Source organism: Carya illinoinensis, chromosome 7 (assembly GCF_018687715.1).
Source record: "Carya illinoinensis cultivar Pawnee chromosome 7, C.illinoinensisPawnee_v1, whole genome shotgun sequence".
NCBI classification, from domain to species: Eukaryota; Viridiplantae; Streptophyta; class Magnoliopsida; order Fagales; family Juglandaceae; genus Carya; species Carya illinoinensis.
In genome coordinates this window covers 13,452,663-13,466,354 of record NC_056758.1, presented here as the reverse complement: position 1 = coordinate 13,466,354, position 13,692 = coordinate 13,452,663, and the positions used below count along the sequence as shown (strand labels likewise).

Genomic DNA, 13,692 nt, shown 5'->3' with positions numbered 1-13,692 from the left:
GACGACCTCCGATACCAATGAAGACAGCAAAGCTGCGGAATCAGAGGAAATAATGGAAGGGTCCCAATTGCCAGTTTGTGTTATATGGTGTGTACTAACAGGACAAAAGAAATAGGAGCCAGCGGAGAATGATTGGTTACGCAACAATATTTTCCACACGCAGGTGTAACACCAAAGGAGATTCTTGAATCTGATTATTAACAATGGGGGTGGAATGAACGTTATCTCATAAGAAATCATGCAAAAAATTGAAACCCCAAGTGGATAAGCACCCACAACTGTATTGGCTGAGTTGGGTTGATGACACCTCTATCCCTATGAAACACGCAAATCACGTTTGCTAATAAAGAACTAAAGTTGACGATTTTATTGATGATGCACAAAATGCCTTATATAGGCTACAAACACAACTCCCAAGTGAATTTGGGATAACAATTGTCGATCCCAATGGCCAACCAGACTCCTTGTCTAATAAGATAACTTCATTGAACAAAGTCAAACACCAAAACAACTAAGCAACACATTCAAAAGCAAAACCAAATAGCCCGATCGAAGTCCTAGGTGCAATAAAAGGCAACAATACAAAATTCAATGCACATGTTGAGCATCAATTTGAACGTGAGTCCTCTTCTTGCTCTCTCTCAACATGATAGCCACAAATTTTAAATCCAAAACAAGTACGGGATCTATAAAATACTCGTATTGATAATAATGCTCATAACGCCAACGGTCATTTTCCCATTTCTGCAACAACAAAAACAACGGACGACAAAGTTTAGTAAGGCATGACATAAACCAATTATAATTCATCCTTTAGAGCTTCGAAACAAGATCGCAAACATACTGTACACATCAACAAACTCATAATCATGGGAGAATCAAGTAATAAAAACATAACATTTGTCATAATTTCTTTCATTACCTGTTGACATTATGTTCCATTTGTAGTGGGATTACTTTCATGTGTTTCAGCTTGAAGAAGTTTTTTCCTGACCAAATGTAACTCAGCTACAACATCTTTGATTCGCATCCGTTCTTCTGGTTGTTCAACGGAGCAAGCAACTCCAATCTCAAATATCAAAGTCAATAACTCAAGGATTTTGTTTTGTCTTGTACGGCTACTATTGGCAACATTGCTCATGGTTGACTCTCCTTCTCTTTCTTGAACAATAGTTGGATCTGCAATCTCTACCACTCGTTGAGGCAAAGCTGTCTTGACAAATGAATGCAAGTTCAGAGTTTCTTGAAACATGGGATCCGTGGGTCTCTTACTAGTGAACATTTCTAACAGAAGGATGCCAAAACTATACACGTCACCATAGGTCGACACATCATTTCCCATTCCATACTCTGTAATTGGAAATATAACAAACTCTATGTCAAGGCTTTCAAAGAAAAACAAGACCTGCGGATAAATAAGTTTTGCTATGATACACTCCCAAGAGATAATAACAAGCAATAATTTTAGGCTAATTTATATGTTTGTGTTAAAAAAAATGTGAATAAAAAAGTGCTATCCTATTCAAACATAAGTTATTAAAGCTAAATGGAATTTGATGTAATGGAGGAATGATAAAGACATGCTTGTTTCCTTACCAGGAGCAGCATAACCAATAGTTCCTCTAATGCCAATAGAGCTAGATTGATTGGTAGAAGAGTTTTGGTTTGGTTCAAGACAGAATTTTGCTAATCCAAAGTCACCCACATGTCCAATCATTTCGTTGTCGAGAAGAACATTGCTTGGCTTGAGATCACAATGAACGATTGTTGTTTGGCAATGATAATGGATATATTCCAATGCACTCGCGACATCAATGGCGATATTCAATCTCTGAAAAAGACTCAAATACCTGTGTTCTTGATTTTCTAGGTCACGTCTCGTAGTTGGATGCAACCAATCCTCAAGGCTACCGTTCACCATGAACTCATAAACTAGTGCCTTAAATCCATTACCTTGATAATCAATACCTGAACAAACTGTAAGCACTTTTACAAGATTTCGATGTCTGATGTTTCTCAAGGCCTCGCACTCAGAAAGAAAGCTCTTGGAAGCCCCACGACGTTGAAGATTGAGCACCTTGACTGCAATTGTCATTCTACCCTCATCCAAGTTTCCTTTGTATACGGATCCAAAACTGCCCGTACCAAGCAAATTAGTAGAGGAGAACCCATCAGTTGCTTTCAGGAGACTTTGGTAAGACATATTCGGGTACAAATTTCTTGAAGAACTTGAAGTTGGTTGCTTTCTTTTCTTTCTTAACCACCAAACAAATAATAAAGAAAACGCAAAAATTACTCCTAGAACACCGCAAAATATAGGTACTTTTAATTTTGCGTTGAAGTTTGATTTTCTCTTCTCTGGCTTGTTGAGTTTGCATATAGGCAGCTGCATCTCAGGAACTCCCCCGCACAGATGATTGTTACCAATAGTTATAGCTGCTCTTGAGTCATTAAAAATCCCCTTTGTTGGCACCAACCCCTCAAAATTGTTATAAGATAGATTTAAAAGCAGCAAGAACTTGAAATCCACAAAAAAGTTTGGGATTTTCCCTGAGAAATTGTTTCGAGAAAGATCTATGCTCTGAAGTCCTCTCAAAGAAGCAAAACTTGAAGGAATTTTCCCTTGGAAGAAGTTTTCTCCCATGTATAGAAACTCGAGCATGGTGCAGCTTCCAAGCGTGGCAGGAACTTCACCTGATAACCTGTTGTTTGAAATATCCAATAAACCAATATTTTTTAGATTTCCAACCTCCATTGGAAGGGGACCAGAAAAATGGTTTCCTGACAAATCAAGAGCGAGTGATATAGATGAAAGACCAATGACTTCTGGGGGTAAGGTGCCGCTGAGATTGTTATAAGCAAGAGTTAATGCAAATAAAGATTTGCAGTTGCCAAGAGTTGAGGGTATGCTACCTGAAAGACTATTTCCATATAAATATAGTTTGTATATTCTTGAAAGGCGTCCAAAAGAGGGTGGAATATTGCCTGAGAGATTATTGTTTGATAGATCCATTTCCAATAACCTTGAAAGGTTTCCAATATCAGCGGGAATGTCACCTGACAAGTAGTTATTTCTCATATAGAGTCCCTCTAAGTTGACAAGATTGGCAATTCCACTTGGAATTCTTCCAACTATAGGATTGTTCTGTACTGCCAAAAATGTTAGCGTAGATGACAAGTTACCGATACATTCCGGTATGATCCCTCCAAAACTATTTTGGTCTATACGCAAGGAGTCTAAGATGGTAGAATTGGTCAAAGAGCAAAGAAAACTCAAGTCGTCGTCATCAGCACCCCCACTTCCCAGGTGGTTGTTGAAAAAGGTCAACTGTTCTAGCCTCTGTAGCTTTTCAAAAGAAGGCACTTTTCCAACAAATTGGTTTCCTGCCATATCAAGTTTTCCCATATTTGAAGCATTGGATATTGATGGAGGAATAAACCCAACCAATTTGTTATTCTCAATGCGGAACTCTTTTAGATTAGGAAGTGTGTTGCCCAAATCCAATGGAAGGCTCCCCTGGATTTGATTACTTCCGACATCAAAACGAATAATGGAAGAGAGATTGAAGATTGCAGAAGGGATGGTACTAGAAAACTGATTTCCACCAAGTAGAAGATCTATAAGATTCCGACATTGGCCTATAGCATTAGGGATCATCCCACCCAGCTTATTTAAGGCTGCTGCAAAGATCTCAAGTGATGAAAAGTTCCCAAGAAATGGAGGGATACTTCCTGTTAAGTTGTTATCTTCTATAGAAAACAGCTGGAGTTTCGACAAGGAGGAGAGTGCAACAGGTATTTCCCCAACTAGATGGTTGTGCCCCAGATTAAGAAATTCAAGGTTAGAGCAACTGGATATATTTATAGGAATTCTACCACTAAGTGAATTCTCGTACAAATTTAGGCGCTGCAATCTACGCAAACGACCTATTTGAGGAGGGATTAGACTGAAACTGTTGTTGAAGAGATATAGTGACCTTAGAAAGCTTAAATTCCCAATGAAAGGTGATATAGAACCCACCAGTTGCAGAGATACCAAGCGCAATCCCGTGACTCTCTGGTGTCGACGACCACATGTGACGCCATGCCACTTGCAAAAGTGGACGGTGTCATTCCATGAGCTCAAAACCTTGAGTGGATCATGTATTTTGGCCTTGAATTCAAGCAAGGCCAATATGTCCGTCTCATTCCCGACAAAGGCATAGGCACTTGAAGCAAAGCACAACATAGAAACAACTGCCAGGATATAACAAACAGGCAATGGAAACACACAACTCAAGCGGGGAAGTGACATAGTTCTAGAGTTGGGTAAACTCCGAAACTAATAGTTGGTTGCTCACAGTAAAGAGGGAAGATCAAAAGCTATGAAGAAAATTTTGAAGGGCTAATAATTGAGTTGTCTGGCCACTCAATGCAAAGATATTTATAGAAAGAAATGGGCTAACTCAACTTGAAGGATAGGATAAACCCAAGAAAGATATAAATTTGAAGACATGATGGAAGATACTTCTATTGAGCTTTGAAAATGGAGGTGTAGTCTTTGAATCAAATATGAGCAAGACTCGTGCCTCGTTCGTCCCTCTTTATTATTAGAGTGGAATCAACTTATCTAAATTTTGGTCAAATCTTATTTTCCGCATAAAAATTTACTTTCCTGCTTGTTGGCCAAATCGTTTAAATAGAAACTCACTGTTTGGTGGCTACTAATAGTCGAAGAATCTTAAAAGTTAAGAAATGTCAAATCAATTTATGGAAAAAAATATCTTATTTTTTTTAATAATTGGCAAATAACCTATCCTTTAATTAATTGACTTTGAGACAAATTGTCAAATACAACATTTCTCCTTTGTGTGGGAAAGATACACATGTGCGTTCATCTCTCTCTATTGACTCAGTGGTCAAAGCAATTCCGTCAATGCGAGGTTCATGCATCGATTGAAATGAAAATGATTAAATGAAACTATTCCTTTCGGTTGAAAAAGAAAAAAAAAAAAAAAATTGTTGTTGTGTTGACAAGCTATACTGACGTGAAAGAATTTAATTTTTTTAATTTTTGTTATTTCAATAGTGTGAGGAGATTCACAAAAATAGTCAAATACTACTTTTGCCCAGTTCTTATATCCACAAAAATAATATCACGTATAGTTATTTTTATATATTTTTTACGCATTTCATTGATATGATTAATTGGATTAATTTTTTTTAATACATAACTACTCATATAATTAGAAAGTATAAAAAAATACATAAAAATAACTATATATAAAATTTTTATATTCATAAAAATTATTGTGTTGACAAGCTATGCTGACATGGAATTAAAAAAAATGTCAATCTTATTACCATAAGTCAAGCAAGTCCCGTCAACCAAGCAAAATCAGATGAAGGAACGCATGTTTTGCAGTGAATTCCGAGCAGCAATCCTGGACAGCACATATAGCACAGTTGACAGAATTTTATTTCTTTACTTTTTAGTTGCAAATATTCTGAAAGTTTTTTTTTTTTTTTTTTTTTTTTTTTTTTTTTTTTTTTTTTTAATATTCGGCCAATACTTGGCTGATTGATCCTGTGTACACTTCAATATATAAATTTCATCTTCTTGGCTCTGGTAATTTAATTGAGCCAGACTCATCTTCAAAACTTTTTCACAGTTTAATTTTTTTAAATTTTAAAATAATAATAATATTAAAAATAATATTTTAAACTTTCGTCTAACATAAAAAAAATTTTAATCATCTCACTTGTTAAATCTACCATATGATATATTCTAGTTTGAATCTTTTAATGCTATTCACAAAAGTTTGACCAGAATTCTATTCATAGCGTGTAGGATTGAATGAAAGATGAGATTTTTTTTTCTTTCCTAGAATTCTTGAGAAAAAAACATATTGAATAACGTGTTCAGATTTATGAAGACAGAAATTTGTTGTGTTGGAAAGTTGGGAGTTTGTGAGTTTTGGTAAGTTGAATTGAAAAATTGTTTTGACTGTCTTCTAAGTACCACACATACCTAGAATCTTACTTCAATGTCGGAAACGAAAACTGAGAGAAAGAAATTCAATGGGAATAGGAATTATTTTATTTTATTCTTTCCTTTCTTTATGGAAGGATTGACATGGCCGACACACTATGTAATTGAAACTTCAAATAATGGGTCAACTTAACGTAACCGTGGGAGCAGGGGGACTCGATGGTATGAGGAAGTAGTTATTTAAAAATTTTATGTAAGTCATATTTTACGTATTTTTTATGTATTTTATTAATGTGATTGACTATATTATTTTTTTAATATAAAATAACTATTTTATCTAATCACATTGGTGGCGTACATAAAGAATATGTCAAAATAACTATATATAGTAAAATTCGTAATTATTTCATTTTCTTTTAAATCAAAACATATGTTCATTTGACGAGTAGAGATAATTATATAGGAAATTGATATCCACAAAGTGGGAATAACCTTCCAACTGCAAATAATTTTAATGATCTGAGATGATAAATTATATGTATGGCGTGGGTACACACTTTGTGTAACATCTCGTACATCTAAGGTTTTAAAATTAGAGAAAATTGAATACCATTATTCTTAAAATGTTTACATTTTAGCGACAAGTATACAAGAATCCATAACACTTGTAAAAATTCAAAATACTTTTCGATTTCGAATGTAGGAACTCCGCCTATTCGAATGTAGGAACTCCCAATAAGCGAGCAAAATGCGACTGAGAAACAAATAGGAGGGCGATAATCGAGTGTGAGGCAAGTGGGGTGCCAGGCAAGGAAACAAGAAGTTGAAATTGTAAAGCAAGAACAACTATAGGCGAGCAACGAGCAAGGTGACCAATGGGATGCGTGTAATGATATGAAAGAAGTTCAATAAAAGAATTTCTTTAAACTTTAAAAACTTCGTGAGATCCCCAAAAGATTTCACAAATCGAGCGATCCATTAAGTTTTAGTCAATTAGTGTAGTCAAATCTCAATTCACTATAGTGATAGAATTTCCTTTCTATTTAATTAAGTCACTTGAGACTAGAATTTTACAAAATAAATTGTATCATTAGACTCATATAAATATTTAGGCTTTGATGGTGCAATAAAAAGTTTCTAGTTTTTTTTTTTTTTTTGTAAATAGTAATACTTCGAGAGAACGCTTCGTGACATCTTTTTCAAAGAGATGTCAAATCTTCATATATGATAGCCAAATTCACTTAGAATCAATAGAAATTTTTTTAAATAGACACATGACACAATTCTAGCCATCTACTTGGAAACCCTAGGACACTTGTCAAGAGAAGATAAAGTGTATAAGAGATGGAGTGTGAATCAAGCTTGTCATCATACACTCTTACACCAATCATTATTCCATACAACCAAAAACTATTTGTTCAACTAAAAGAGGATTCTAACCCCAATGAAACTCCAAATTTTTGAAGGACATCTAAAACCCCGAAACCCTATATAGTTTCCAAACCCTATTTATTATTAGAGCACTGTTTATGGAATCAACTTAGCTAAATTTTAACTAAAATTTAGTTAGATTGCATAAAAACTGACTACAATGAACTCAATATATCTACATTATTTTTAACTAAAGTTATTTTTATTGTTCAAATCTAAACAACCTAAGTTGCTGGCCAAATCTTATTTTATGCATAAAAAATTACTTTCCTGCCAATTGGCCAAATCGTATAAACAGGAACTCAATGTTTGTTGGCCGCAAATAGTTCAAAGAATCTTAAAAGTTAAGAACAGTTAAATCAATTTACAGAAAAAAAATATCTTATATTTCGTAATAATTTTCAAATAACCAATCTTTTAATTAATTAAAATGCAGTGCTGTCAAATTCAGCGGACTTTGAGACAAATTGTCGAATACAACATTTCTCCATTGTGTGGGAAAGACCCATTGTGTTCATCTTTCTCTATTGACTCACTGGTCAAAGCAATTCCGTCAAATGCAACGTTCATGTATCAAATCAATAGCCGGTCTACGGAAGAGTCTATTAAATAGTGTGAGGAGGTTCTACTTCTTTTGCCCAGCTCTTATATTCACAAAGTTTGACCATACTTCTGCCATCTACGATTAATGGAGGATATATGAGATTTTTCTTTTAATTTTTTTTAATGCTATTCACAAAAGTTTGACCAGATTGAATGAAAAGATGAGATCTTTTTTCCTAGAATTATTGAAAAAAAAAATATATTGAATGTTTGTGTTCAGATTGAAAGTTCAAATAATGAGTCCACTTAACGTAACTGTGGGGGCAGGGGACTCGATGGAATGAGGCAGTAGTTATTTAAAAATTATATGTGAGTCATTTTTATGTGTTTTTTAAATATTTTATTAATATGATTAACTACATTAATTTATTTTAATATAAAATAATTGTTTTGATCATTTACATTAGTATAATGTATAAGAGATATGTAAAAGTGACTATATATAATAATACTCATAATTATTTCAATTATTTATTTATTTTTGGATCAAAACAGATATTCATTTGACACGCAGGGATCGATCATATAGGAAATTGATATCCACAAAGTGGGAATAACCTTCCAAAATGCAAATAATTTTAATGATGTGAGATGATAAATTACATGTTAGGCGCGGGTATGCACTTTGTGTAACATCTCGTGCCTCTAAGGTTTTAAAATTAGAGAAAGTTGAATACTATTATTCTTAAAATGTTTACATTTTATACAAGATTCCATAACACTTGTAAAAATTCAGAATACTTTAATAAAATATAATCTCTCAAAATGAATTTGTCAGTAACACTAAGCAAAACTATCACGTACTACAAAATAATCAATATGAAAATAAATGAGAATATTTCCTCTATGCCTCAAGCATCAATGTCATCCATTGAACAATATCATGTCCAACAACATCATTCCTTAATAGTAGTCTAGATTTTAGTTAACATTAGCATTCTCAAGAAAGTATTAACTCACACCATACATAACAAAAACCTTAAGTACAAAAGAAACATTCATTCCTTAACCTTATATCCTAAACAGTTGTTACACACTATTACTCTTGTGTGAGGACCCTGCCTTTTCAAATGCAGGAACTCCCAGTGAGTGAGCAAAATGTGATTGGGAAAAGGATAGAAGGGAGATAATCGAGTGTGAGGCGAGCGGGGGGTGCCAGGCAAGGAAACAAGAAATGAAAACTATGAAGAAAGAACGACTTAGGCGAGCAATGAGCAAGGTGACCAATGGGATGCGTGTAATGACCTGAAAGAAATTCAATTAAAGAATTTCTTTAAACTTTAGAAACATCTTGAGATGCTTAAAAGATTTCACGAATCAAGTGATCGATTAGGTTTTAGTCAGTTAGCGTAGTCGGATCCCGATCCACTATGGTGAAGGAATTTCCTTTTTATTTAATTAAGTCACTTAGGAGTAGAATTTTACAAAATAAATTGTATCATTACAATCCTATAAATATTTACATTTTGAGGGTGCAATAAAAAGTTTCAAGTTTTTCTAGTGAATGGTAACACTTCGAGAGAGCGCCACGTGACATCTTTTTCAAAGAGCTGTCAAAGCTTCATATAGGATGGCCAAATTCACTTAGAATCATTAGAAATTTTTTTAAATAGACACATGACACAATTCTAGCCATCCACTTGGAAACCCTAGGACACTTGTCAAGAGAGGACAAAGAGGACAAAGTGTGTAAGAGATGGAGTACTGTGAATCAAGCTTGTCATCATACACTCTTACACCAATCATTATTCCATATAAACAAAAAATATTTGCTCAACCAAAAGAAGGTTCCAACCCTAATGAGACTCCAAATCCTTGAAGGACAACTGAAACCTCGAAACCCTTTAGGGTAACCAAAACCCTATATGGTTTCCAAACCTTAAACATGGCCCGTTGTGACTATGTTTTCTCACTTGGTTAAGTAAGTTCCACATGCAACCTTCCACTCAATTACACACTCTTACACTCTCACTCACTCTCTTACATCTTGATAATTGCATTTGACAAAAAAAAGTTACATTCAAACCAAACCGAAACCCTAATTATACCCCAGTTGAACACCATTTGGTTAGCCCCATTTTAGTCCCAAGGAAACCACCTTTTTGCTCAAGCTTCTTGAACAAGTTTTCTTCTCCATACAAGGCCATGCCATAACTATCAGTTCACCTCATGACCAGCCCTAAATAGAGCCTTAAAGGCAAGTCAAACCAACCACACCTCACCCCTCACCCACTCGGCCTATAGCAGCAATAAAATAGTCCCACTCCCATCAACTTTTCTCCCTCTTTTCACAAGTGGAACTTACATCAAATGGTCATTCACTCACCCACACAAGGTCAGCTTCTCAGCTCCTATACACCCACATGCCCTTTTCACTTTCCTCCCACACTTGTGTAAATTTTCCTTTCCTTCCAAGAGAGAAATCGAGGGCTAGAGGAAAGGAAGAGCTAGGTAGTTTTGCTTGCTTCATTCCAATCCCTTTGAGTATTTCTGGGGTTCTAATCTTTTCCATTGTATCTAGCATTGAGTCTAGTTTATTTGGGTATGTGTTGATTAGGCTTTCTTGGAGATTTGATTAATGAAAATGGGACATTGATTGTGACAAGGTTCGTTGTTATTAGTTTTTGGTATTTGTGATGAACTTTGGATGTTTTGTGAGATTTTGATGAAATTTTGGGTAAATCTTGATATGCTGAAATGTTGTTTTTAAGCTTAGGTTATGAAGATCCTTGTTCAATATGTTAGTTTGATCATAAGTTTTGGAATTGGATGAAATTGCAATAGAAGTCAAGAGATATGGCCTTTGGAAGTTTTGGCCTTATGGTATTTTTCATAGTTGTGATTGTTTTTAAATTTTTTTAAGTTAATATTTAGGTTTATGACAAAATTTACATGAGTAATGTAAATTTTAGTATTTTTAGAGTTAGGATGTGAACTCTTTAAATTGGAGGTAAAATGGTAATTTTTCTACATATAGAGGTGACTCACTTAAAAACGAGTTGCACAAATGCTATCCCAAGTGTAGGAGGATATCATGTAATAATTATGAATAAAATTCCTAGATCTTCTCCTCGAGGAAAGTTGTTTAAATCCAAACTCGTATAAAATGGTGAAAAGTTTCACAAACAAAAGTGGTGGTATGTACAATAAATGAAAGAGTGCAACGGAAATAAAAAGGATACTAGTCATAAACTAGATTCATATTTTTGAATTTTTTGAGTGTCAAAATGGAACGTAAAAGACTAACAAATTGAAATTAACAATTAAAGATTCAACTACACTCAACAATTTTAATTAATCTAAAAATTAAATAACAAACTGAAATTAATCTAAAATGTAATTGTAATGCATATTTAATGGAAGGTTAAAAAAAAAAAGAAAAATAACTGACATAAAATAAAATCAACAATAAATAAAATGCCCAAACTTTTAATAAAAAAAAATATCAAGAATACACCATAAACTTCAAATTGAAATTAAATAAAAAGTAGGGAATGAAAAGATCAAGCCAATTGAACGGAGATAGGGATTGAAAGCAATGGAGGAGGCTAGACTGTAGCAACAATTGGACCTAGGGGTGCTACCCGCACCATACGGTGTGGGGTAGCCCCCCCCCCCCCCCCGCCCCCCGCCCCCGCATGGGGCGGATGGGGAAAATCCCCTCCGTCCCCCGCCCCCGGTGTGCGGGGGCGGGGTACCCCGTCCCGCATGATGGGGTACTAGGTGGGGGGGCAATCCATCCGGCCCCCCAGTGTTCTTCACTGGAAGGAGTTCCATGGCAGCCTCCTCAGCGGTGTCGTAGGTACCCAGCCACAGTCGTACAGTCGTACACCTTCAGTGGCCTCCGGCTGGCCGTGGCCTCTCCAGCAAATCATCGTTGGATTTCGACGTACCGCTTCACACGTTGCCGGCCCAAGAAATCATCGTCCTCATCGCTGGGCCCAGAAGCAATTTCCGGCGTGCGTCCGGCGTGCGTCCGGCGTGGCAGAGGGAGGAGGGACGGCGTGGCAGAGGGTGGCCCACCCGTATTTTTTTATGTACTTTTCTTTCTCAACCGCATTCAAGAAGGGATCTTTCTCCGCTGCCCTTACTTCTGCAGGTAAAAGATCTCTATGCTCGGATCACGGAAACTACTAGATTTTGTTCTTCTTAACGAAGTTGAGGAAGAAGATCAAAAGTTAATACCTGTTATTTGAACGTGATCAGAGCAAAGCAGTATTTTATATCCGTTCAGAGTCTTTCAAGTTTCAAGAAAGTTATACTTAAACTTATATATATATAATATATATTATATATTATATATATTATATATTATATATATTATATATGATACGGGGCGGGGTGGGGGAAAAACGGACCGGGGGGGTCCGTCCCCGTCCCCCGCCTCCGCTGGGTTACAGCTTACGGGTCGGGGGGCCCCGCCCCGGCCCTGACGGTGCGGATGCCCCGCCCCGCACTATGCGGGGGCGGGGCGAACGGGGCGGGGCAGCGGGTAACGGGGCCCCGCTGCCCACCCCTAATTGGACCCCTTAAGTAGTTCTTCGACGGCATTGCTGCAGAGTGAAAATATTGTGCGGCGCTGATTTAATTCCAGAGAAAAAAAAATCTGGGGTGCTAAAAGGAATGAATTACTTGCTGATCGAAAATAATGTGTGCCGCTTGAATTGAATGCCCAAAGAAAATATAAGTGTGCGGTGCATAAGGGAATAAAAGCGTGTCGTCCCTTTGAATAAATGATAATATGTGTTTTTATTCCCCAGGTCAATGAATTCCTTTTCCCGTGCGGCGCTCTTCAATCTCTTTAGGTACCGTGCCCAAGTCAAAGTCCAATGTCAAAATCCATCCTTTTTACCGTGCGGCGCTCAAATTGAATTAATATGTGTTGCCGTCCCCACCAGTTCAAAGTCTCATGTCAAAAGTCATATATCTCCACTAAAAAGCATGTGACGTGCCCTTTAAGTCCATTTTCATTTCTTAGACTATATAATAAAATAAAAATAAAAATTAGAAACAAAATAAAATAAAATAAAATAAAAATAAAGAATAGAATATCAAAAATATGTTATGAATGTAAAGGAACGTTGTCCAATTAAATCATAAGTTATAATATTAAGCAAAAACCATGTTATTTATCAATTTAAATCACAAATCGGATTTATGCATCTTAATCATTTTTTCATCTAAAACCAATAATAATGTAATAAAAGAATTAAAATATATTAGTTCTAAATGTATAAAAATGTGCAATACTTCAGCTCAATCACACCTCCCAACTAGCATTTTGCTAATCCTTGAGCAAAATAGTAAAAATTAGTTGAGATGAACATTGCATAAAGATCGAAATTCAAACAAAAGCAATCAAACACAATTCCGAATTCTCACAAAAGGTGATCCATGACTACCCAACCCCAGGAGTTATACCCACCAAGACTATCTCAACAATCCTTCACATAGAATTGGAGAAAATGTCTCTGAACTCATATGTGTGTGTAGCTACATGGTTGTGTGTTCCTCATTACTAGCCAGGATTTGTCACAGGATTTTTCAACATTAAGATTAATCATTGTTGATTCTAACTACCTCAAAGCCCAAGGGACTAGCAATTTTCACGCCAACTTTGTTTAAAGGTTGAACACTAAACTCCCAAAGTTAGGGTAACTGTTCTAGCCCTTTACTTAGGAAAGTTC

The 13,692-nt window shown here is 35.8% G+C and overlaps 1 protein-coding gene across 1 annotated transcript; it reads right to left on the bottom strand.

The window, feature by feature from the left end:
• Positions 1-341: 341 nt before the first annotated feature.
• Positions 342-4,533, bottom strand: LOC122315270 (probable LRR receptor-like serine/threonine-protein kinase At3g47570). The gene is made up of 3 exons (XM_043131094.1): positions 1,597-4,533; positions 923-1,350; positions 342-744 (listed from the first exon to the last, which is right to left on the bottom strand). The coding sequence occupies exons 1-2, from the start codon at positions 4,292-4,294 to the stop codon at positions 932-934; spliced, it is 3,117 nt and encodes a 1,038-aa protein (XP_042987028.1). The 5' UTR covers positions 4,295-4,533; the 3' UTR covers positions 342-744; positions 923-931.
• Positions 4,534-13,692: the final 9,159 nt, after the last annotated feature.

Bases quoted from the DNA above. Each gene is read 5' to 3' on its own strand.
- LOC122315270 (XM_043131094.1), bottom strand. From the start codon at position 4,294: ATGTCACTTCCCCGCTTGAGTTGTGTGTTTCCATTGCCTGTTTGTTAT. The intron at 1,351-1,596 runs GTAAGGAAACAA...TTCCAATTACAG, and splicing joins TATTGGTTATGCTGCTCCTG to AGTATGGAATGGGAAATGAT.